The sequence below is a fragment of the Staurois parvus genome, unplaced genomic scaffold (assembly GCF_062004578.1).
Source record: "Staurois parvus isolate SC_StPar_1 unplaced genomic scaffold, SC_StPar_1.0 ptg000530l, whole genome shotgun sequence".
Classification (NCBI taxonomy): domain Eukaryota; kingdom Metazoa; phylum Chordata; class Amphibia; order Anura; family Ranidae; genus Staurois; species Staurois parvus.
The window spans coordinates 9,156,012-9,181,985 of NW_028318326.1; the positions used below are offsets into that span (position 1 = coordinate 9,156,012).

A 25,974-nucleotide genomic window follows, 5' to 3' on the forward strand; every position below is an offset into this window, starting at 1 on the left:
ATTCTCCTCACCATTGTTTTGTTACAAAAGTCAGCTTTATTAAGAGTTCTTGCATGGCAAGACCACTTACTGTTATCTGACATATATGTTCTTATTATTATAGCCAAATTTACTACCCTAACTCCTCCCACAATTTTTACACTACATAGACAAGTAATATACTGAAACATGCGGATTGTTCCCGATTGGTGTGCTATTACTTTTTGGAACATTTCGCCGAATGGTTCACAAAATATCTGCGTTTTTGTGGTGAAATTGGTCCCATAGGAATGAATGGCGTTATGTTCAAAACTAGAGTGGGAGCTGACAAAAGCTAGAGTGTGAGCTGAAAAATCAGGACATGATTTCTAAACTGCCATCACTCCCTCATTTTCAAGCGCACCTACACAAATCTTATATCAAAACGTTCAGCTATCCCTGCTGCCACTAAAAATGTCCACGGCTAAGCCATAGTCCTGATAGTTTTCACAATATGACCATTTGTTTGCAACTCACGCCGCCCATTGACATTCATTGAAACTCCACTCTAGACACCTGAAATTTGAAGGGCAACGTCTAAACTGCGACTGTGCCTTCATTTTTAATATTTCAGAGACATACTATGCATCAAAATGTAGGTCTGGGTCTTGTGATTCTCACAATATAAATATAATATATTTAAACTACAACCGTTTGAAGATGGCAACCGTCAGTGAAGTGAGCAAGTTGGAGCAGTTTGTTTTTAACCGCTCTTCTCTGCCCTTGCTGTAGAGTGAGTTGCCATAGGAACCCAGGTGTGCGAGCAGGCAGCAGAGTGACAAAAGCTAGAGTGTGAGTTGTAGACTACTGGTGGAGGCAAGAACACTTCACACAATTTCCCCAGAAATTGTAGCTTTTCTAGTTTGTTTAATTTTACTGGTCTTTTAATATAAATCCGAATGCCAATGCCAGAAAACACAGGAATACAGAATATATCGATCACATTTTAATCTAATAAGTGTTTTATATTTACAGCAAAAAATAATACAGTCTTTTGTAAGTCTATGACAAGAAAATAAGTATTTAATGCATGTGTTGGTATATACGTCATTTGTATGTACTGTATACACACACCAACTCTACAATTCTTCTATATACACAGAAATGAACATTGAAACATTCATCAGTTACATGCCAATTTAATAAATAGAGCAAAACAATTTGGCACAATGCTCAACACAGAAGTGAATAAATAAAGGAACAAAAATGAAATAAATAAAAACAAGAGGTTTAAATATGGTTCTACACATAGGGACTGCCGTGGACAATGTGGAAGTACATTTCTGGTTGATGACACGTTTGACAGCCCCTATGTGAAAATCACTAGGAAAGCAGATAAAACATGGAAGCTAGAACACAGAAATGTATACAATATCAGTGGTAAAATAGTAACAGTGCAGTGCAGCTAATACAAAGTCCAGTTGTAATGCCCAGAGAAGATTGCACAGGGTGCAGAAATACACATTTCTATTGATTGTGCTCCTGTCTACATATTTATAATGGAAGAGCTCTATAAGATCTCAGCTGTCAGTAGGGATGATTGACTCAGGATGGACATGGTTTTATTCTTCTGAATATTTCTATGTAATTGAACTGACGTAGCAATCCAGACCAAAATAATTCATGATTTGTATGATCACAATTTGTGGCTGGTGTATCATTTGTAATAGGGGGAGAAGTTCTCAGTGTCCTTGCAGTGACATCCAAAGGGTCTGTTTGCTTGAATGGTTATTAGTATCTAGGGCACTTCCTCAATCAGTGATATGTGTATCATCATAGATCCAATACATGTTCCTTCCTGTTACTTTAATTATAACAATAAATGAGCAGTGAATTTAGGCCATCATTGAAAGTGATTCTAAACAATATCCCAATGCCCTGTACACACGATAAGAAAATCGCACAAAACATTTCACGGAACTACTAATCGAACAAATTTCTCTTCATTGATGAGCAGGATGTTTTAACCGATAACGATATTGTGAATGGAAAAAGCAGGTTTAACAATGAAAATTTTTGTAGTTTCGCATATGAATGACCGATTTTCTATGCGGTGGTATGATGGTTATACAAAATCTATCAAGCGCTATCACGCATGAGCGGAACAGAAGATAACCCTGCTGTTTATGTCCAAGGAAGCTTCGTAAACACGAACAAAAAATCCAAATGTTAAAAGTAGATTGGCCTAATGAGATAATGAAACCAGAATTCTGCATATTATATTTTATGTATCACTATTTATGTATATAGATAATGTAATAAATGATATTATACTCATTGCTGTTAATTGTTGTGTATATCGCTCGTTCTGGCCGGAAGGGCGTGGCTACAAGGTCACACGCACACTGCATCGCTTCCACTTGTACAGAAGTTGTCAACACTACGTATTGCCTGACAAACGTTTTTTTTTTAGATTGGTTAATGTGGGCCACGATTTCGACCAACGAACGAACGCCTCTCGGTCATCGGAAGACCGATCAGTCAATTTTCTAATCGTGTATTCCCACCTATAGTCTCCAAAAACAATCCACATACATCCAGTAATTAAAGTGATTGTAGACATTTGTTTTCTAAATAACAAACATATGTTACTTACCTGCTGTGCGCAATGGTTTTGCACGTAGCAGCCCCAATATTCCTCCTCTGGGGTACCTTGCTGGCTCTCCTGGCTTCTCGCTCCTGCTGAGTGCCCCCATAGTATGGCTATGGGGCACTCCTGCAGACTTGATGCCAAGCCGGGCTCTGTGTGTCCACTGACACACCGAGGTTCCACACTGTCCCCTGCTCTCTTCTCACAGGCAGATTGACAGCAGCAAAAGCCAAAGGTCGGTGGAGACCCAACAGCCGTGCTGCATGCAAAAAGATATTAGCTTTGCTGTCACATAATGGCAGCGATTTTAACCCCAAAATGGTAGAAAACATATATTTAAAATTGTAACTATAAAGATGTGATATTATTGGGGTATATGATTGTAGGATTGTGTATTTCTGCAAGCCTTTCCGTCCACTTTAAGTTAAAATGGAAAGTGCTGTCAACATATTACAAGACTAAAATGTAACAATGAACGTGAAAAGTGAGAATGTAAAGCACACTCCCTGCCTACAGGTTATTCACAAGCAAACAGCACACTGTCCTTACAAGGAAAGGTTTCATGCGAATTAAATTCTCAATTGAAATCTTTCTATTTTCAAGACTTGTTTTAGACCCAGAAGTGTGAGCACTGGGTGTCTGTGCTTCTCTACGCAATGCAGGCAGATCATGGCTGGTAGGATGAGCCAGTAGAATGCTGTGCATAGTTTCTTGAAAACATCACAGCACCCAACCATAGCACTTCTACTAAGAGCCTTCAGTCCTGATGCAAGCAGTGGGCTGACTTTTGGGAAGATTATGCAAATATAAAATATGCGCAGGTGTTAGTCTGGAGGAGTGGACATTCCTCACCAGACTGCACTTATATGCAGGCCAGACCTGGCAGCACTCACTTGTGATGCTGAACTTCCATGCTTAACCACTCCAAGTCCAGACACTTTCACCCCCTTCCTGCCCAGGCCAATTTCCAGCTTTCAGTGCTATCACACTTTGAATGACAATTGCGCGGTCATGCAACACTGTACCCATATGAATTTTTTAGCATTTTTTTGAGACAGATAAAACTTTATTTTGGTGGTATTTATTCACCACTGGGATTTTTATTTTTTTTGCTATATAAATGAAAAGTCCAAACATTTTGAAAAAAAGTGTTTTTCCTATAAAATTTTGCAAATAAATAATCTTTCTTCATAAATCTTTGCCAAAATGTATTCAGTTATCTTTTTAGTAAAAAGAATTGTAAAAAAAATTAGTTTATAACCAAAAATTATAATTTGTAAAAAAAAAATGTTTTACATATTTATTTAATTTTTTTTATATTATTATTTATGTGTTTTTTTTATTTTTAACATGCTGTCACCCTAGCAGTACAGTGTCACCATAGTGACACTGTACTACTTGTGGGGGGTGATGAAGATTTTTTTTTTATTTTTTTTTTTACACTGATTGCTTTTACTCCCATAAAGGCTGTAACAGGCATTCTTGCAACCATTGAGAACTACTGTGTGAGCTGTGATTGGTCACAGCTTGTCACATGGTACAAGGCTGTTGTGAATAGCCTTGTACCATGTGACCTCTGTGATCATTCACAGATTTCACTAGTAGTAAGCAATGATGTCAGCAAGTGACATCTTGCTTACTACTATTCATGTGATCACTGATTGGCCAATCAGTGATCACATGATCGGGACCTCACACAGAGGTCCCATACAGCGATCGGTGTTCCACTGTGTCCTCCGGATCGTGGTGCCGCGCGCTCCCAGGGAGTGCGCACAGGCAGTGAATGTGGGGGCTGTTTATAAAGGGCCACCCGCTTCGGCACTGCTCCCGCCCGGCCGTTTATGTACAGCTGTCCATCATACTGATGTACAAAGATGTCCATCATACTGCCCCAAACTACATCACCGACCTAATATACAAGTACCACCCAACACGCACACTCCGCTCCTCTCAGGACCTCCTTCTCTCTAGTTCCCTGGTCTCCTCCTCCCATGCCCGCCTCCAGGATTTCTCCAGGACATCACCTATCCTCTGGAACTCCCTACCCCAATCCATCAGACTATCACCTACTCTCCTCTCATTTATGCACACCCTGAAAACCCATCTCTTCAGGGAAGCCTACCCCACCCCCTGCTAATTGCCGACCTCCTCCACTCTTCCTACCACTCCATTCCCCACAGCTATCTCCTCCTGTACCACTATCCCCTCCCTCCAAGGAGCAGGGCCCTCGAACCCCTCGTGTATCACATTGTATTGTTTTCGTACTGTCACATGTTCTGTCTCCCATTGTAATGTACAGCTCTGAGCGAACTGTTGGCGCTTTATAAATACTGTATAATAATAATGATAATGGGCCGGACGGGAAGTGGTTATCCAATGAATGATAGTGGTGGTCCAAGGATATTCTAGGGAGGGAAAAGCTAGAGGAGGAAAGAGCTAGATAATGCTGGATGTCCTCCAGACAGCAAATTAGATGGGCTCTATGTGACCTGCTGCAGTTTCTAATGCACACTGTGAGGAGCTCCTGAGGGTGTCAGAACTTGCCAAGCCTGTCAGAAGGATTTATATAATAAATGACTTACCTATTTATATTTATAGCCTACCTATTACAGAGATACATTTTTAAACAAATGAAAACATCATATAAAAGCAATCCAAATTATGACTTTAATGAGTGTGACAATTATGAGAGTGAGATTGGAAAATACATTTGACCACAGGGAGACAGTGTGGGTACCTGGATATGATCACGATAAAAAACAACTTGTATTCTGTATCACTACAGGATTGATCTTTAGGACTGGAGTGCGAATGGCAGGAGGCCGGGTTTTGCAATCATGCTGACGCCCTGCTTCCTAGTTTAGTGTATGAAAACTATCTAGTCATAGTGACACAAGCAATACATACACAAGAATAGTGTAGTTGACTATATTAAGCAACTGCCCATTGTCATCAAGAAGGTTATGATTGAGGAACAGATTCAGAGGCTTTCTTTTGTAAATATATCTGGTACAAAAATGGATGATTTCCCGAATGTAAATTCCTAATGCAGGTTTTAAGGCTCACCTGTCATTTCAGAGGTTTACAAAATTACTCTTTCATGTTGAGAAAAAAAAAGCACAAGAATTGTTAGCAGGTATAAAGTGCAAGCATTCTTATTCTTCTATTCTGAGCAGAGGGTAATGCAAGCTTTTTCAGGTACATGCAGGAAACCGTAGATGGCTTTATGCATGCTGCATGCTGGTTGTAAAGGTTCAAGGTTTTTCACCTTCATGTATTTTATGCATGAAGGTAAAAGACCTTCTGTGTGCAGCTTCCCCTGAAGCCCTGCTAATGCTCACCTGATCCCCATCTCTATCCAGCGATGTGCACGAGAGCCTTGGCTCTCCATGGACTCTCCCTCCTCAATGGCTGAGACAGCAGCAGAAGTCACTGGCTGTCTATCAAGCTAGTGAGTCAATGAAGAGGGAGAGGGGGCTAAGCTGAGGCTCTGTGTGTGAATGGACACACAGAGCAGCGGCTCGGAAGCAAGCTTTCTTGGGTGCCCTTATAGCAAGCTGCTTGCTTTGCAGGCACTAGGAAGGAGGTAGGGGTCAGGAGGGACTCAAAAAGTGGAGGATCGGGGCTGCTCTGTGCAAAACCACTGTAAGTATGACATGTTTGTTATTTTGTTTTTTAAAATGCCTTTACTATCACTTTGAGTCACAGAGTAATAATCAGTTTGAACTGCACAGTAAATTGATGATTTAATTGGGTAATATGATAAAGCGGCTAAGCTGTAAGGCACAGTTCCAATACATCCTAGAGCAGACTTTCTCAACCTTTTTATCCCAAGGGAACCCTTGAAATAACTTTCAGGTCTTAGGGAAGATCTGCTAAGATTAGTCTATTGGGGTCACTGGGAAAAATGCTGCATTCTGATACCTGAATGCTCAGTCCAGTACATTAAACTATCTAACTTTTAAAGCCCCAGTCCTCTACTCCTACAGAATTGTTAAAGGGTGACTCATATTTCCGTAGCAGATTTTGGTCTCCAGATCTCTTACATTCACGCCAGTTATAGAACTAATGGTGTTTATTAATTATAAACTTTCCCAAGTTACATCACACTCGGGAATGCTGCACCTACGTTGTGCTAGGTTACTCTTCGCATTGGGATGCAGACTTTTATGGAGTACATTTGTTTACACAGGCTAAGAAGACAGAAGTGAAATGATTGTGTAACAATACAGGAAATGGTTATGCTGGGTTACGTGTGGACGTAGTAGCTCACTCCTGCTTTGTCCCCTCCTGCTATGTCATTAAACCAGACAGATCACATTTTATTGTAAAGTTGTGGAACTCATCACTGATACATTTTGAGTGTTAAAAATTCTAGCTGTAAATCTGAGCCACATACTTTAAGGGCCTGTTCATACTATGGTATTCTTTTATGAAACAGAGATCAGCGAGGATCCTGAGGATCGTTGCTGATGTCCGATCATTAGTGGTTTAGGAAACAGAGATGATCAGCGGAGAACATGTTCTCCGCTGATCATCTCAGCACACAGACTGCCAGTGTATGAAGGAGCGATCTCAGCCCTTCACTGGCGATCTTTCCAGCCCAGAGCTGGAGAATTGGGAGAACCGCAAACGAAGCAGCGATAATTTACCACTGCTTAGTAAATGGTGTTTGACTGATCTCTTACTGTAATCTCGTGAGATTATAGTAAAAGCAGCCGTTTTCCAGCGTTCAAAGCATTTGTAGATCGCCTCTCTCTTCATTCGGAGAAGTGATCTACACCGCTTCATAAAAAGGCATTCAGAGGGGAACTCTCTCCTCTGAGAATGCCGGAGAACTGAACAGCGGTCATTTACCTCTGCATGATAAAAGGACACCTAAATGCAGTCCTATGGGTTCAGTTCACACCATTGCAGAAGTGCAGGGCAACAACACCGCTGCACAACTGGGAGACATTTGTCACCCTATAAAAAGAAGTGCCTGAAGAAGGACCTACATGGCAGGATCACCAGGTATTATTTTATTAATGGCTGCATATTTAAAAATATTTAAAGCACCTTTAATATTAGACTAACATTTTAAAGCTTATATGCGTAGTACCCTCTAGTGTGCTGCTAGGGTTATTGTAGGTACATTTATTGTGTATGACTCATGTTAACTGTGTGAGTCTGTGGTTAGTTCGGGTTACTGCAGGGCAGGCTGGATAGCTTAATAGGTTGGGACTATCGTCTCCACTTGGTTCTGGAGGACCATGGAAAATTCCAGAAGCATATTTATGGGAGTCTAACCAATCCCAGGTTTGGAGGCCCTGGTAAAGTGGTGAGTCCAAGCCATAAATATGGGAGAGTCAGACTGGCAGGGGAGTTGGGTGGAAGATGGAGTGCTGAGGAGGCTGTCGGTGGCCCGGGAGGTGTCCCCTAGATCTATGGGGGTTGGCCTCCAGGCTGGACTCGGGCTGGCTTAGGAGGATCCATTCAGCATCACGATATGAACAGGATCAAGGCTTGGGAGCAAGGAGGACAGAGTGAGTACATCAGCACACTCAGGGATTTATAAGGGCAGAGACTGTCTCGTGTAGCGAGCTCTCAAAGGACAGTTCTGTGCTTAATCCATAATCCTTGTCCTGGGAGGTCTTCAGAGCAGCCAGAAGGGCTGGTAATGTCTGCAGTCTGTGGAGCTGGGAGCAGTTCTACAGGGGAGAGGAGATACTTCTGCATGTAGTTGCAACACTCTAAGCTAACTTTCAGTAGGGCTGAGAGTCCCTAGTCCATAAGTGGCCGTTGCTACTTATCCACAAAGACTGACAGCTTTCAAGGAAAAGAACAGTCCAGGATCTGTTTCTGTAAATAGGAAGGAAGTTGGCCCTGTGCATTGATTCATTCAAGTTGGGCATCCCATAATCCCTATTACCCTGTCCAAGTTATTTCCCCTAATAAAATAACAAAAATCAAGTTCACGGACTGTTCACTGAGTGTGGATTTAAGTGTGAAAAATGCGTGTTCCCTGGCTATGCAGAGCGCATGGGGTCTTAGAAACACAGCGGCCCTGAAGAGGGTAGCGCTACACAGGGGCAGACTGACCATTTGGAAACTCGGGCACTGCCTGAGGGCCCGGGGTCAGTAGGGGGCCCCATGAGATGCCCCTGCTACCTTTTTCATAGACTTTTTTGAGTTTGAGCAAGGACACAGGGGCCCCATGATCCCCTATTGCCCGGGGGCCCCATGAGTTGTCAGTCCGCCCCTGGCGCTACATATCAGACTTTAGTTGTGGGGTTTATATGAACACAGGTGCAGCATGCAAATAAATATGTAATAGAACAGACAGCAAAAGGCTGAGCATGATCCTCCGTTTCCTGCAGTGCAAGTTCATGTCAATAGCATCTCAATAGGATGTGAAAGAAACTCCAAGCAGGTTAATTCCATCCTCAGGACTGTCACCCACACTACACCATTAAGGTAAATGGGAAGCTATTAATCTGCCTTTGAGGTGCACATCAAACACAGGACAGCAATGTGCACACACGGGGCAAGGGGCCAGTCAAAACAGGAGGTTGATCTGCATGTTTCCTGCCTCCTAACCACCTAACTGCACATTTACATGGTGGACAATCAGGTCCATTCACATTGCTGTGGATGAGATGCTATGTGGTGTGGTAGATTTAACTCAGAATGCCCAATGGGCCCATTGAAGTTAAGAGAATTGCGCAGCAACTGTATAGAACTTGACATGTGGTTGTGGCACGGTATTTCAATCCCCATTGGTATATAAAAAAATCACAGACATTCAGGAGGCATCAATATCTCCCCCTGAACATGAGAAACTGCCAATCAGCTGCCTCTGAAATGCGATTTTCTGCAGTAAAGCTATGAGTCATATGGACACAATCCAGCCACCCCCAAGCAACAGAGCCACACAGACTGGCAAGCTTGGCTGAGCCGAGCGTGCAGTTATGATCTATAAGGATGTGATGGTGGCGAGAGCTGTGGGATGACACCTTGTCCTAATCCAGATTGAAAGACTGTCATCTAATATCTGGGCAGAATCTGCATTCTTCATTGTTTAAAATAGTTGTCAGGTCTTGGTCTAGATATCTTACCAGTGGAGTCCCTGAGAGATACGATATAAGATAGTCAGTAATTCAGAGCACTAGCCTGAAGCTAAAAAGAAATGTGGCTGGACCCTTTGATAAAACATAGCAATGCGCAAAGTTCAGTCATCCATTGCAACCAATCAGATCATTGTTCTAATAAGTCCCAGAAAGATGACTGGACATCTTGAATATCCAAAATATACAACTCTGTAGCTGCCATCAACGTATAATTGTACATCACAACCCTACGTACAGGAGCTGTATAACCATTATGTATTGGTGTATTTTTCAGTCACTACATAAAAAATGTACAATATTCACAGGTTGTATGACCAGACTGTGGCACTAAGAAAAACAAGTATAAAACATAATCGTTGCCACAGTGCTTGTCATGAAAAGAACATCCTAGATTACGGACTTCCTTTTTAGGTGCGCCGTGGTTCTAGCCGATGTGACATCTGCGATAATGTCCTCTGATTGTCAATGACGTTGAACAGCCGTACGTAATTCCGAACATCCTGGTGATTTTTGTTAACAAGGGAAGCATCAGGACCTGGTGGTAAAAACACATTTATAAATTGCTGTGCTTCAAATACAACTATCCTTAAATGGGTAACAATAGCGATTTAATGTGTTGTCATTTCATTATTCATTGTAATTATTGCAGTGTTTACTGTATAGCAAGTTTTGTTGGAAATTTCATAGTTTACAAGTGTACTTGCAGCAAGCATGCATCTCATTGGACGTAACCCATAGTAAGTCAGCACATTTTATATTACTATTTTATATTGGAGCATTTTATTTAGCAATGTTTTTTTTTTTTTGTTAAATGTGAGCTCATCTTTATTCTAATTACAAGTCATAATGCCCAAAGATGTCAGCGGCTGGGCGGGGAGCTCCAGAACACCGCGTTGGAGCCAAGCAGAGTATAGTTCTGCTTTAAATAGACCCATCTATGTACCTGTAAGTGGTTTGGTGGTATTTCTATGCATTCTTACTTACAAAACTATTTCCATTCAAATATATTTCTCAGATCACACCACAGCATTTTAATGGCACTGCAGTCAGGGGTCATTTTTTTAGGGCAGGCCAGGTCAAAGTTGAAATTGGTTAAATAAATAATTATATTTTTGGGCTGCCCTACGCGTTGATCACCCAAGAAGAGGTTCCCACTTTTTGTCAGCTGACAAGCTTTACATGATCTTGAAAGGTGATTGCCGCGCTTTCCTGTCGCACAACAATTGCTGCAGAGTCGCATAGCGTTTGGAGTGCCTCTGAAGGATAATGGCACCCAGTGCATTGTACTGCGATTATCACACGATTTGGAATTGCAGAGAATCGCAGTGATTCTGACCATAATCACAAATTGCAAGGTGTGAACAGGGCCTTCAGAGGCTGACAAATACTTCCCATCAATGACCATGATTATTTAAACAACTTATGTAGTGTAAAAGGTAGTGTGTATTGATATTATCGCCTTCCTGCCGGCCATAAACAATCAGTTAGGTCCATTTATATTTGGACACATGCACAATTTTAGTTTTTTTCAGGTATTTACCAAAACATATTCAAGCTATAGTTATATAATGGATATGGGCTGAAAGTGCACTCTCAGATTTAATTTGAGGGTATGTTCATCCAAATTGGAGGAAGGGTTTAGGAATTACAGCTCTTAAGAGTAGCCACCCCCTCCTTTTTCAAGGGACCAAAATTAATTGGACAATTGAAGCAAAAGCTGTTTTGTGGCCATCAATTAAGCAGGTAAAAGGTCTGTAGTTGATTCTAAGTGTGGTATTTGCAATTTGGAATCTATTGCTGTGAACCTACATCATGTGTTCAAAGGAGCTGTCCATGCAAGTGAAACCGGCCATTAAAGGGCTTCAAAAATGAAACAAATCCATCAGAGAGATAGCAACAACATTTAGAAGTGGCCAAATCAACAGTTTGGGACATTCTGAAGAAAGAAGAATGCACTGGTGAGCTCAGCAACATAAAAAGGCATGGATGTCCATGGAAGACAACAGTGGTGGATGATCGCAGGATCCTCTTTATGGTAAAGAAAAACCCAATCACAACATCCAGACAAGTGAAGGACACTCTCCAGGAGGTGGGAGTATCATTGTCAAAGTCTACATTCAAGAGAAGACTTCACAAGAGCAAATACAGAGGGTTCACCACAAGGTGCAAACCATTCATAAGCCTGAAGAATAGAAAAGCCAGATTAGACGTTGACAAAAAACATCTAAAAAAGCCAGAACAGTTCTGGAAAAGCATTATTTGGTCGAATGAAACTAAGATTAATCTGTACCAGAATGACAGGAAGAAAAAAGTGTGGAGAAGGCTTGGAACAGCTAATGATCAAAAGCACACAACTTCATCTGTAAAACATGGTGGAGGCAGTGTGATGGCATGAGCATGCATGGTTTCCAGTTGCACTGGGTCATTGGTGTTTACTGATGATTCCTAGATTGTAAGCTCGAAAGAGCAGGGCCCTCGATCCCCTCATGTTTTGCATTGTATTGGTATTGTTCTGTCCCCCTTTGTATGTACAGCGCTGAGCGAACCATTGGCGCTTTATAAAATACTGTATAATAATAATGTGACAGAAGACAGAACCAGCCGGATGAACTCTGCAGTGTTTAGAGATATACTGTCAGCCCAGATTCAGCCAAATGCAGCAAAGTTGATTGGATGGCGCTTCACAGTATAGATGGACAATGATCTAAAACACACTGCAAAAGCAACCCAGGAGCTTTTGAAGGAAAGGAAGTGGAATATTCTGCAATGGCCGAGTCAATCACCTGACCTCAACTCAACTGAGCATGCATTTCACTTGCTGAAGGCAAAACTAAAGGCAGAAAGACCCCCCCAAACAAAGAACAACTGAAGAGAGCTGCAGTTAGAGCCTGGCAAAGCATCAGAAAGGAGGAAACTCAGTCTTTGGTAATGTCCATGGGTTCCAGATTTCAGGCAGTCATTGCCAGTAAAGGATTCTCAACACAATATTAAAATTTAACATTTTATTTATGATTATATTCATTTGTCCAGTTACTTTTTGTTTCTTGAAAAAGGGGGGATGGCTACTCTTATGAGCTGTAATTCCTACGCCCTTAATCCAATTTGGATATACATACCCTCAAATTAAACCTGAGAGTGTGCACTTTCAGCCCATATCCATTACATAACTATAGCTTCAATATGTTTTGGTAAATACCTGAAAAAATCTAAAATTGTGCCTGTGTCCAAATATATATGGACCTAACCATATATGTGGCAGTAAAACACTATTTTGACACTACCCTGCCACATATAAGTGTACAGCCTGTGTCACAATTCTGCTCCAAAAGCACACTCAATCGCGTGCCCCCAACACTGTATTTGACAGCCTGTAGGGTGGGCTCACAATCACATGATCACTGTGGCAGCCAATCACAGCCTTCACATGATCAGGAAGGCCAGGAAACGGCTCCTGATGGTGGGAAGGGGTTAAACAAGGGTTTATAGTTATGCCTTATGAATAGAACGTGTCATTTTATCATGTCCATGCCAAAATTCTAACAATTTTTGACAATTCACAGTCTTTTTCTCTCAACTGTTCTCAAAAACTCAAACAGCCCCAATAAAATTGGGACAGTCCCACCAAAACTGGAATTATAGAGAGGCATGCCAGATAGTTACAAACTCTTTGAAGCTTTTGCATTACATTTGTAGTGCAAAGAAGTATATCACAGAGAGATAAACACCAATCAAGTAAATCAATGTTAATGTACAGTATCAATTAACTAGCTGACATGATATAAATGCTATAAAAGAAATATAATCTATTCTTCTATTTAGAAGTTTTACTTGACAAAGCCGGCTTGTGCTGGAATCTAATTTATGGTCTGTTTTGATCATTTAAATTCAGAGCTGAGTTTTATAGAATCACTTTACCATAACATGCTAATTATGACTGTGACACAGTGACAGTGCATATAGAATAGATAATAAAGCCATTATGATACATACTTAAACAGTGTCATAAAATGCTTTATCTTTCATTCTACGCTCGTACATAATAACCTTGATGAAAAATACAACTTACTGAAGGGCACGCTCCGGCAGTATCTCATTGTTCTGACGGTGTTTGCAATCATGCGCTGAAAAACACAATTCATTGTCCTAATATTAATGCCATGTATAAATACACGTGTTTGAAACAAAGGCAGTGGAATATTTGCAGTATTGCTGTACTATTTTAGCTCTTTATATCTGTGAGGTACAGTTTGGTTCTGTTATCAAGGCAATGTTTGCCAAGTAGGCTACATTCCTTTCAGAGCAGCACAAAGAGCCAATCAGTTGTGCCGTAGTTCAGGCATAATGCTGATAGGAGGAGAGAGCAGAGTGACAGAGAGATGAGCTTATCATGCTCGTCTGCTGCTTCTCCTTTCACTGTCCAGTCAGAGGGGGAGCAAAAGGATGGAGATCTGTTCAAAACCAAAAGTACTAAAGTGGTGGGATCCATTTAAAAGCATGCATCCTGAAGAAGCAAGAGTTACTGTGAAACGCGTTGATCTATTATGCCATTTCGGAAACTTGATTTACGCACCAAGTCATCAGGATCATATTTGGCAGTCTGACTACTTTGTGACTTTTATCATGTTTTAACTATGTAATAAAAATATGTAAGAGGTTTTTTTTTATCAGTTTGTAGTGTGAATCCTCCCTGTGGCACATTGAAGGTCCTACTTTTGACTTCCTTTTCTATGGGCAAATAAAGAATAGTATGTTATAGGAAGATCTGTTCCTCCTGTACCAGGCAAGACTGTGCTGCATTGCAGAGTAGTGTAAATCTTATATCTGGATAGGCAGAAATACACATTTTTTCATTAGAAAAACAGCTCCCTTATACTGCATGTATTTTACCTGTGTGTTTAACTGTGTTTAACAAGTTTAGCTTTATGGAAATACTAGTCCACTGACTAGGCCCAGGTAAGGCAGGCTAAAATGGTAAATTTATCGATCGATTTATGTACAACCGGCCTGTTGGGTTTTTGCTAAACAAAGTTTCCCCGCTGTCAGAATGCAATGGGGTTGATTTACTAAATAGACTGTGAACCTTGCAAGTGCAGTTGCACTCTTTTTTCTTAGTAAATGTAAATGCAGTTAAGCTTCACTTTGTAAAGAATAACCAATCAGATGTAAGGACTATAAAAAATGTTTGTTTGCACCTGATTGGATGATGGAAATTAGCAGAGCTTTACCACATTTACTAAGCCTTGGTGAAAATGAGTGCAATTGTATAGTGCACAGTCAATTTGGCTTTAGCAATTCAACCTCAATAGTTCAGCAGAAAGAATTCCCCCATCCACATCGAATGTGTGGATGGGGGAACCGGCTCATTTTTTTTTCTTCAACAGTCTCATTTTTTTTTTCATTTAACCTACTGCTTGAACAGAAAAAAATGAATGGCTGACTTTAGGCCTCATTCACATGGGAATACCTATGCACACACCCATGCAAAGGACCGGTTTTGCCCAAATGGGTTGCAACGGTGTTACGTGTACCTGCATGTAGGCAGTCTCATTCATGTCTATTGGAACACAGCTACTGGTCCCAATTGGGGACATGCACCTGCCATGGCTATCAACTTGGGGCCAGCAGCTGTGTCTGTACAGCCATTGTGTCCGGACTGCCTGCATGTGGTTGCATGGAACACCTGTGCATCCCGTATGGGCAAAGACAGCCCTTTGTACAGATGTACACATAGGTTCTCCTCTGTAAATGAGGCCTAAATGCCATTTATGTTTATCTTAAGGTTTAGGAGCACAGCATTTTGTACCTAATAGAGTAAGTCATTTAGGAGGGTGTGCCCTACTGCCGGAAGCATGTTAGAATTAAAGCCATGTGCTACATCAGCCTTTCTCAACCGGGGTGCCGCTAGAGGTCTTCAGGGGTGCCGTGGTGCCCTGGTAGAGAAAGGCTGTCAGTTGAGCCCGAGCTATCGATTCCCAGCCGCTTTGTACATCGGCACTGGGAGCCATCAGAGTGCTGAGGAAAGTGAAAACAAAGGGAGGGGGAGTGTGTATTTGTGTGTACATGTATCTGTGTGTATATGTGTGTACATGTATCTGTGTGTATATGTGTATTTGTGTGTACATGTATCTGTGTGTATATGTGTATTTGTGTGTACATGTATCTGTGTATTGTGTGTACATGTGTATTTGTGTGTACATGTATCTGTGTGTATTTGTGTGTACATGTATCTGTGTGTATATGTGTATTTGTGTGTACATGTATATTTGTGTGTTTGTGTGTACATGTATCTGTGTGTTTGTGTGTACATGTATCTGTGTGTACATGTGTATTTGTGTGTACATGTATCTGTGCATTTGTGTGTACAGGTGTATTTGTGTGTACATGTATCTGTGTTTGTATGTACATGTGTATTTGTGTGTACATGTATCTGTGTGTTTGTGTGTATCTGTGTATTTGTGTGTACATGTATCTGTGTGTTTGTGTGTACATGTATCTGTGTGTTTGTGTGCATGTATCTGTGTATTTGTGTATACATGTATCTGTGTATTTGTGTGTACATGTATCTGTGTGTTTGTGTGTACATATATCTGTGCATTTGTGTATACATGTATCTGTGTATTTGTGTGTACATGTATCTGTGTGTTTGTGTGTACATGTATCTGTGTATTTGTGTGTACATGTATCTGTGTGTTTGTGTGTACATATATCTGTGCATTTGTGTATACATGTATCTGTGTATTTGTGTGTACATGTATCTGTGTGTTTGTGTGTACATGTATCTGTGTATTTGTGTGTACATGTATCTGTGTGTTTTTGTGTACATGTATCTGTGTGTTTGTGTGTACATGTATCTGTGTACTTGTGTGTACATGTATCTGTGTGTTTGCGTGTACATGTGTATTTGTGTGTACATGTATGCGTGTGTTTGCGTGTACATGTGTATTTGTGTGTACATGTATCTGTGTGTTTGTGTGTACAGGTGTATTTGTGTGCACATGTATTTGTGTGTTTGTGTGTATATGTGTCTGTATGTGTGTGTACGTGTGTGTGTGTACATGTTTGTGTCTGTGTGTTTGTACATGTGTCTGTATATATGTGTGTGTGTATGTGTATACATGTGTCTGTATGTGTGTGTGTACATGTGTCTGTATGTGTGTGTACATGTGTCTGTATGTATGTGTACATGTATCTGTATGTACATGTGTTCATATGTTTATATGTGTACATGTGTCTGTATGTACATGTGATTGTGTGTGTAAACATGCATTTGTATGTGTTTAAATGTATATGTGTATTTGTGTGTGTGTGTGTTACTTTTAATCTTAACCCCCTATCCCTGTCCTTTCAGAACAGCTTTTTTTAGGACTTGTTTATCATAGAAGAAAGGACTGCTGCTCCTCTGAAAAGCAATCTATGCTCAGATCTCTTTTCAAAGGCATTTGACAGGTGGTAAAGAGGGAAAATGTTGCCTCCTCACCACCTTTTTTAACCCCGTAAATGCAGCATCACCACACCAAAACCGTGTGCAATGCACACACGGGTATGGGGTGGTTGTAGTGCAACCCCATTCACATGGCAGCAGGGGCAGACTGACAACTCATGGGGCCCCCGGGCAATAGGGGATCATGGGGCCCCTGTGTCCTTGCCCAAACTCAAAAAAGCCTATGAAAAAGGTACCAGGGGCATCTCATGGGGCCCCCTACTGACCCCAGGCCCTCAGGCAGTGCCTGCATTTCCAAATGGTCAGTCCGCCCCTGGCTGTGACCAATCACAGCTCTCACAGTATTTCTCAATGGCTGCAAGAATGCCTTTTTACAGCCTTTATGGGAGTAAAAGCAATCAGTGTAAAAAAAAAAAAAAAATCTTCATCACCCCTCACAAGTAGTACAGTGTCACTATGGTCCGCCCCTGCATGGCAGTATATTTCCAGCTGCAGCCATAGCTTCTGCAGCTAGTGGGAGCAGTTGGGGGTGGTAAAAGTTCAAGTGTGTGGTTTTACCACCATCCCACCTCACAGGTGAACAAGCCCTCAGTTCACATCTGTGTAGCTGCATGTAGGGCAGCCTATTTATTTCAGTGGGCTGCCCTACCCGCAGAAATGCAGGGAAAGTCGTCCCTATTTTTTTTAAATTGCACCACACCAAAAACACCCCATATTTGCCAATTGATGGGGTACCATCAAGAATGAATGGTACCCCTAAAGAGCAGAGCATTTAACTGTGTGTCAGGAATGAGCGCGGTTTTGCGTGCGTTCAGCGACACACAGTAACCAAGCCTGGACAGGGGTGCCTCGTGAATGAAAACACTTTCCAGGGGTGCCCCGACTAGAAGAAGGTTGAGAAACACTGTGCTACATAATGGAGGCTTTCTTGCTTCCAGTGTTGGCATTTTCACTTCTTTACATTGGCCAGGAATTCTGCTTTTGTGTGATTCGCCTGTATTCCCCGTCATGCCATATATCTAATGTCCCATATCCTCGTGTAGCTGTGCTGTGCTCTATGTGCATCAGGGGCGGACTGAAAATTCATGGGGCCCCCGGGCAATAGGGGATCATGGGTCCTCTGTGTCCTTGCCCACACTCAAACCACACGCAAAAAAGCCTATGAAAGGTACCAGGGACATCTCATGGGGCCCCCTACTGACCCCAGGCCCTCAGGCAGTGCCCGAGTTCCCCAATGGTCAGTCCGCCCCTGGAGTGCATCCATCACCTGATTCCCCCTAGACGTCTATGGACCATTCTCTGACCCAGGGCAGACGGCATGACCGGAGAAGGTTCTGCTTAGCTCAGCAGCTTTTAATCGGTGGTTTCCAAATCCACTGCAGGTTATATATTCTGGAATCCCCTACTTTTCCACAAGTGAGTTAATGTGCACCACTGTAGCCACCTAATTGAGGGGAAATCCTTGGAATACGACCTGTGCTGGGTGCTTGTGGACCAGTGTGCAGAAATCATTTCTAGAACAGAGCCAGTGGAGGGAAGGATATAGGAAACCTGCAAAGGGAGAAATATTGGCTGCGATTGCTGATCTCCTTCTGAATATGATATTTGCCTTCAGATCCCCTGACTGAAGAGTGGAGTCACTAACCTAAAACACTTTTGCAAATGAGTTCTTCACTAGCTACATGCTTGCCCAGGTCAACAGCTCAGAAACTACTAAAGGGGAATGTACGGTACTTTTGCGTGTTATTTATGAATTGTTATTCAGTGACTCAGTAGTTAGCACGTCTGACATTTAGCACTGGGGTCCTCAGTTTGAATCCTGACCAGGATACTATGTGCATGGAGATTGCATGTTCTCCCTGTGCTTGCATGGGTTTCCTCCGGGTATTTTGTTTCCTCCTACACTCCTGCTAGGTTCGTTGGCTACTGTGTAATCTGGAACTAGTATGTATGCATATGAGATAGGGACCATAAATTGCAAGCTCCTAGAGGGCAGGGACTGATGTGACTGTATAGTATGTGAAGCACTTTGTAAATAAATATTTGAAATTAAATTTTTTACATTTTTAGTCATATAAATATGAAATATTGCAGACAAATATGGAATCTTTATATTTCCATCCAATAAGTGGCACTTTATTTAAGGTGAACCATTTTGGCTGTTATACTGATAAAAGCCTGGTATTTACAGAGCTCAGTAGCACATACTTACATTTACAAACAAAACCGAATGAATCTGAACTACAGCCATAATTCTTCTCCCAAATCAGTGTCTCCCTCCCCTTGCTTTGTTCTCATAACGGGCGGACTGACCATTTGAGCACTCGGGCACTGCCCGAGGGCCCGGGTCAGTAGGGGGCCCCATGAAATGCCCCTGGTACCTTTTTTATAGGCTTTTTTGTGTGTGCTTTGAGTGTGGGCAAGGACACAGGGGCCCCATGATCCTCTATTGCCTGGGGGCCCAATGAGTTGTCAGTCCACCCCAGTCTCATAACATACATAAAACAATCATAGGGTAAAGTGAGTCCCTCTATAATTGCCAATGCAGTTAGGTGGACTTTGGATCCATGTTTTTGCTCCTGGAGTCCCAGGCAGTGGCGTCTCTAGGGGGGTGCGGGGTGTGTGGGCCGCCCCGGGTGACACCATCACATGGGGTGCAGGAGCAGGATGCCGGCACAGTGACAACTGCCCCCGCCTCCGCCCCAGTGTAGTGGTAAAATGAGTATTCCCTGAAGCAAGTGCGCATGTGTCGGTTTCAGGCCGAAGAAGCTGATTGCCGGCTCTGTGCTAAAGTTGCTTCAGGGGATACATATCTTCAAGGGATACTCATTTTACCACTACACCGGCACCGCTCCTTCCTCTCTGGAGGGGTGACACCACGTGTTACCACACCGGGTGACACCAACCCTAGGGACGCCTCTGGTCACAGGAGAGTATGAAGGGTTTCATTTCAACCTCAGGCTAGGTTTAGTCGTGCAGCAAGATTGCCACACCTCTTAAAAGCGCTTTGTAGTCGGAACGCTTTTCAAAGTTTTTGAGGGGTGGTGAGTAGGCAATGTGTCACCTTCTCACTCCCTGTTTTATGCACCGTGCTGCAACTCTGAGCATTGCATTTGCTTGATTGGGTTGCCCGAGTTACTGCCCACTGGATGCAACAGGGAGATAAACATGTAAATGAATGTAAACACCCCGGCCTACTGCCTTTTCCATATAAAGTGTTACTAAACCCACAACAGTAAATCAGTCTGTATATGCAGTAAAGCATGCTTGATATACTCACTGTGGAACCTAAGGGGTTAATTCTCTGCATTGTGTAAAAAGGCTGTTTGATCCTGTCTCCTCTGATCCCCCCCTTCTTCCTGTGCCCCCCTTCTTATCTCCTGATAAGACATATTGTGTGGAGACACTCTGCACATGCTCAGTTTGGTGTGTACTACTAGAGAGTTTTTTTTTCTTGTGAGAGTGCATGTGATCAGAACAGTGCCAATCAGCACTGTCCAGACAGAGGTCAGGGATTCTGCATCCTCCTAGAAAAAGAAAACTCCTACAAGCTTTAAACAGTGCTCTGCTGGACACTGATAGAAGTCACAAGACTGCTCTAACTGTTGATGAGAAAAGGTATTTAGCAGTTTATATTCACTAAAATAATTGCATTTCCATATTCTGTGTACTGTCGGAGACCAGATATAGTGAACGCAGGCTCCTGGGCTTAGTAACACTTTAAGGGAGAGGGGAGGTTGGGGGAGGGGGAACAGTAAAAATGCGGCTCAGCCACATTTTTTTTTCAACCCCTGAACCACAAGTCTAAACTAGTCTTTCCAGCTTCTACCCAAAACTAACACTGACTGGCCCTTTAATGTAGTGGGTTCTTTTTTCCTTATAAACTTTTTCTGTGGATTTCTTTAAGGATCTAGACCTGGTATAAATAATGCCTCAAGTTCAGAGGAAAGAAACACACAATTAAAGATAAGTGTTACTCACTTGCCGGTTTCCAGTTTCAATCTGGGCTGTTTTGCTCACGCTGCTAATTATAATAACATATTATATAACTACTTGTTACAATATCCAACAGCTGTCGGTATCGGATGGCTATTTATAACCTCCCACCAGTTAGATGGAGACTTGTGCAGGGGACAGTGTCACCCCAGATCTCCGCACTTTAAAGCCTATGCCATGACCTCATCATTGTTATAAATATTCACAAGCTCACTAAGGATATATCAGGTTCATGACTATCATGGCTGGAAAGTGCCAAAATGATCTTCAGTGCTGCAAATACCCTGATGATGGAACATAAGCTAGGCTCACTACTTCTCTAATGCTTAAACGTTTTCTTAAAAAAACATGCAAGCATTGATATGCCAAATGAATAAAAGGTGAGCTCATTGCTATGGTTAAAGGGAAACCCCAACTTCACATTATGTGGTCAGGTTTTCTTTCTTTCTTTATTTTAGGTACTTATATAGCACCATCAATTTATACATATATGTATTGTACATTCACATCGGTCCCTAACCCTCAAGGGGTGTACAATCTAAGGTCCCGAACTCACATTCATACATACACATACTAGGGCCAATTTAGACAGGAACCAATTAACCTACCAGCATGTCTTTGGAGTGTGGGAGGAAACCGGAGTACCCGGAGGAAACCCACACAGGTACAGGGAGTACATGCAAACTCCAGGTAGGTGGTGCCATAGCTGGGATTTGAACCGCCAACCCTAGTACTGCCAGGTGGACGTGCTAACCACTTAGCCACTGTGCCGCCCCATTTTCTTTAAATATGACTGTATGAAAAATGTGTGAATCTTTAAAGCTGAACTCCAGGTCTGATCTTAATTTCATACTTACATTGGTCCAGCTTGGTACAATCTAAGTATGCAATATCTGATACCTGAGAGACCGCTGTGGAAGCTGCCAATCACCGCAGTAGTTGGCGCTTCTACAGTGATTGGCTGCTCCACTGCACATCACAGGGGTGTGCCTGCTCCCTACTGCCAGCATTTACAGAATGCCTTGCTTTTTTTACTGAAAACAAGGCATTCTCAGATTGGACAAGTTGGAGAGGAGGGGGCGGAGACATAGCAAACTTCACCTTATCCATCCAGAGAATGCCTTGTATTCATAGAAAAAGATACAAGGCATTATGTGAATTGCAGCAGTGCCGAGTTAGCGATTCCCCCCCCCCCCCCGTGGGCAGTGTGCAGTGGGTTAACTAGTACTGGAAGCTGAAGATTGCAGTGATCACTGTAGTAGCATTGACTACTATGGCAATTGTCAGATCACAGCAGCCCCTGAGGTATGAGAAACCGACGCTCAAATCTCTCTTGCTGCACTCAAAATGGAATCTTGCACTTGCTGAGGTGCCGCCCTTGGTAGATCGGGGAATCTCGATGCTAGCAGAAAAATAGAAAACAGGGCGCACTCTCCTCATGCATTACCGTAATAATGTGAAATTTATTTAAAAAAGCAAAAACATACTTACAAGCCAAAAAGGTTATAAAAACTGTGACAACAAGTCAAAGGATGCATGGACAGCATGGGAAAAGTGCAACACATTTCGGGAGTCAAACTCCCTTGCTCAGAGCAATAGACGAAAAAAAATGTTTGCTCTGAGGAAGGGAGTTCGACTCCCTTAACGCATTAGCACTTTACCCGAGGACCCATGGGGGTTTATTTACTAAAGCTGGAGAGTCCAAAATCAGACTCCCTTCTGCATAGAAACCAGTCAGCTTCTAACCTCAGCTTGTTCAATGAAGCTTTGGCAATGAAACCTGGAAGCTGATTGGTTTCTATGCAGAAGGGAGTCTGATTTTGGACTCTCCAGCTTTAGTAAATAAACCCCATGCTGTCCATGACTGGCATCCTTTGACTTCTTGTCTAAGTTTTTATGACCTTTTTGGCTTGTGAGTATGTTTTTGCTTTTTAAAAAAAAATTCACATTATTACGGTAATGCACGAGCAGCGTGCGCCGTTTTGTTTTTTTCTATGAGATATGCATACTTACATTGGTACAAGCTGGACCAACATAGGTATGCAGATAAGATCATTCCTGGAGCTTAGCTTTGAGACATTCCTAGATTTCTGTATAAAATGATTTTGTGCTCTAGAAGCTGTTAGGCTCCTTTTGAAAAACAATCTGGGGTAAATCACTTGTCAGAGGGTGGTAGAGCAGTGACATCCAGGTGTTCAGGAAACAATACTGCTGCCTCCTGAATCACTTTTTTTTCACTGTTCTGACAGCCAAAGGGGGATTTTGTCTGGCACAGTTGCAGTTGGTCCAATTGACAGGTGGTATCACTTGTCAAAATTGACATGCCAAGTTAGATTTCTTGATGGCAGAGAAGCAAAGTTTAGCAGATGTGGCATGTGTATGGTCCCCTCCGACTGCAATATTATATTTTTGGTGGGTAGTCAAACTACGGCTCAACCTCCTTTTCCTTTGAGTGTTCCTTCCCACCCTGTGTGTTTCTCGTCACTTTTTCTGTTGTATTCTACATAATATAAGCTAAATGAAAACTTCAAAATGTAGAGTGGAAACCCTCATAATAGGCAGTGCAGAACCACAAACCCAGGGCTGGTGCTCCCACTAGGCAAACTAGGCAGCCACCTAAGGCGCATTGCCACTTAGGGGCGTCTGGACACAGTCCAGGCCGGCACTTTCTCTGAGTGGGATGCTGCCACATCATAAATGATCTTCCAGATGAGAGGAGAGGGGCAGAGGGGAGGAAGAAAGGACAGAGGAGGATGCCGGGTGTCTGGGGCCAGTGTAGCAGCTGAGCTGCAGCTTCTTCCATTGTTCCTCTCAGACTCAGTCCTTTACTGCAAGCCAGCTGGTGGCTGCTGATCACTGTGGAGTCCTTCTTTTCCCATTCATCAGCAGAGGTGGAGCTTCGCCTGTGGAAGAAGGTAATGTCTGATGTCTTGTGTCTGTGTGAGTGTGACATGGCCATCCATCAAATGTGCAATATGTCAGTGAGTGATGACATCATCATGATCCCCCAGCCTGCTCTTCTAGTGCCTGCTGGGCCTGCTGATCTTTGTCAGTGTTGCTGGTGGTGTGTTGTGTCGGATCTGTGTGGGATCGCTCAATTCAGGTGTTCTCAGTGTGTGTGTGTGTGGGGGGGGGGGGGGGGGAGCTGGGCTGCCTGCTGTCACAGTGTTTTATCTCCCCCCATTGCCTGGGGAATTCCAGCCTGGGATCTGTCAGAGTGTGGATCCATCATCCTCTGTCCACTTCAACTGTCACCCTGCCACTGCCAGCTATAGACAGTGGTGTATTTAGGTTTTGTGCTGCCCTAGGCAACACAAAAATCAGATGACCCCCCCCCCCCCTTCCCGGCAGAGAGAGCCTGACACCGACCAACACCAGACCCTGCCCCCCACCCTCTCCCCTGTGAGAGAGTCTGACAGTGACCAACAACACTCCTGCCCCATCCCCCCACCCGAAGGAGCCTTCCACTAACACCCCCCCCCCCCCCAGCGAAAGAGAGAGAGACACACCTTCACAGCTCTGGACATCCCCAGGAATGAAAATCGGACACATCAACCAGCCTGCAGCCTCTCTCAGATCCCACCTGGTCCCCATGCAGCATATGTCAATTCTTCCAGGGAGCAGTGCTGCCCCCTAAAAAATGCCACCCTAGGCAAATGCCTTGTTTGCCTTGTGGCAAATATGCTCCTGGCCATAGATACAGTCCATCCGTGATACTGATTTGTCTTTAATATTGGTGCTGGTGGCATCTTATTGTACTTTTTGAAATCATAAGAAATTTAGAAGTTTCATGTTTTCCTGGTTTAATATTTTCTACCATTTTTAAAATTTTATATTTATTTATCTTTTTTTGGAGGAGCACAAGTAGCTGGTCTTGCCTAGGGTGCAAAATAGTCTAGCACTGGCCCTGCGCAGACCCAAAAACTCAGCACAGAGATATCACCAATAGAATCCCTGAGAGATATAACACAATGTCAGGTGGTTTAGCTCTCTGGCATCCTACACTAAAATTTAAATTTTGGCTTGATGGAACCTTTAAAAAAATTATTGTCCAATCTGGCAATATGTAAATTCCTGTGTTTAGTAACTGGTAAAACTTCCTTTAATAACAGTAACCAAACTTTTCTGACAATCAGTCAGATGATGGTGAACAGAAATTTTAGGCTGATATTGATGAAACATTTCTCGTGAAGTCATGCTGCTGCCTCTCAATTGGGTTGAGGTCAAAATATGACTTGTCTATTCCTAATTCAAATTTTCTTCTGGTGAAGTCATTCATTATTCTTACTGTCAGCTGATGAACACCCATTGTAGTAACAAAATGTGTCTTTTTTATAGTGCAGGGCACCTTCAAACCAACTGTCTAATCTCATCTCATTGATTGGAATACATCAGTCATGTTCACCTGTTTGTATGATGTCATTTCCCTAGAGGTTCAAGTATTTTTCCATTAAGGACCTAGACTGCATAGATCTTTTTTTTTCAAAAAAGATAGGATAGGCTAGCTAATATGCTCATTCCTGATTTATGCTGTCCCCAATAGCTACTAATCAAAATCCATTTTTAAAAGAAAATTAAAAATGGGCTTTTTTTTACCTTACCAAAAGCTGCGACGCATTGGTGTTGATTTGCTAAAGTCATATAGGCTGTTTAGTATATGGGGTGAAGCTCTACTGACCTCCATCATCCAAGCATGTGCAAGCATAAATGCTTTTTTTTATTTCCCTTGGGCATGATTGGGTATTCTTTGCAAAGTGAAATTTCACCACATTCACTAAGTTCTGAGGCAATTTCCCTTGCAAAGTGTACCTTTCATTGCA

The 25,974-nt window shown here is 42.5% G+C and overlaps 2 protein-coding genes across 5 annotated transcripts in view; both read right to left on the reverse strand.

Moving 5' to 3' along the window:
* MAP3K20 (mitogen-activated protein kinase kinase kinase 20) overlaps positions 1–3,700 on the reverse strand; it is a 243,589-nt gene extending 239,889 nt beyond the window's left edge. The window contains exon 1 of the mRNA XM_089690496.1: positions 2,615–3,700. The gene's annotated coding sequence lies outside the window, so the exon portion shown is untranslated. The remainder of the gene's footprint in view (positions 1–2,614) is intronic.
* Positions 952–25,974, reverse strand: part of RAPGEF4 (Rap guanine nucleotide exchange factor 4) — a 451,555-nt gene continuing 426,532 nt past the window's right edge. For all 4 annotated transcript variants that reach the window (XM_089690492.1, XM_089690491.1, XM_089690490.1 and 1 more), the window contains 2 exons: positions 13,784–13,838; positions 952–10,252 (listed from right to left, as the gene is read on the reverse strand). In XM_089690492.1, coding sequence (XP_089546618.1) covers positions 10,125–10,252; positions 13,784–13,838 — 183 coding nt within the window. In that variant the 3' untranslated portion in view covers positions 952–10,124. The remainder of the gene's footprint in view (positions 10,253–13,783; positions 13,839–25,974) is intronic.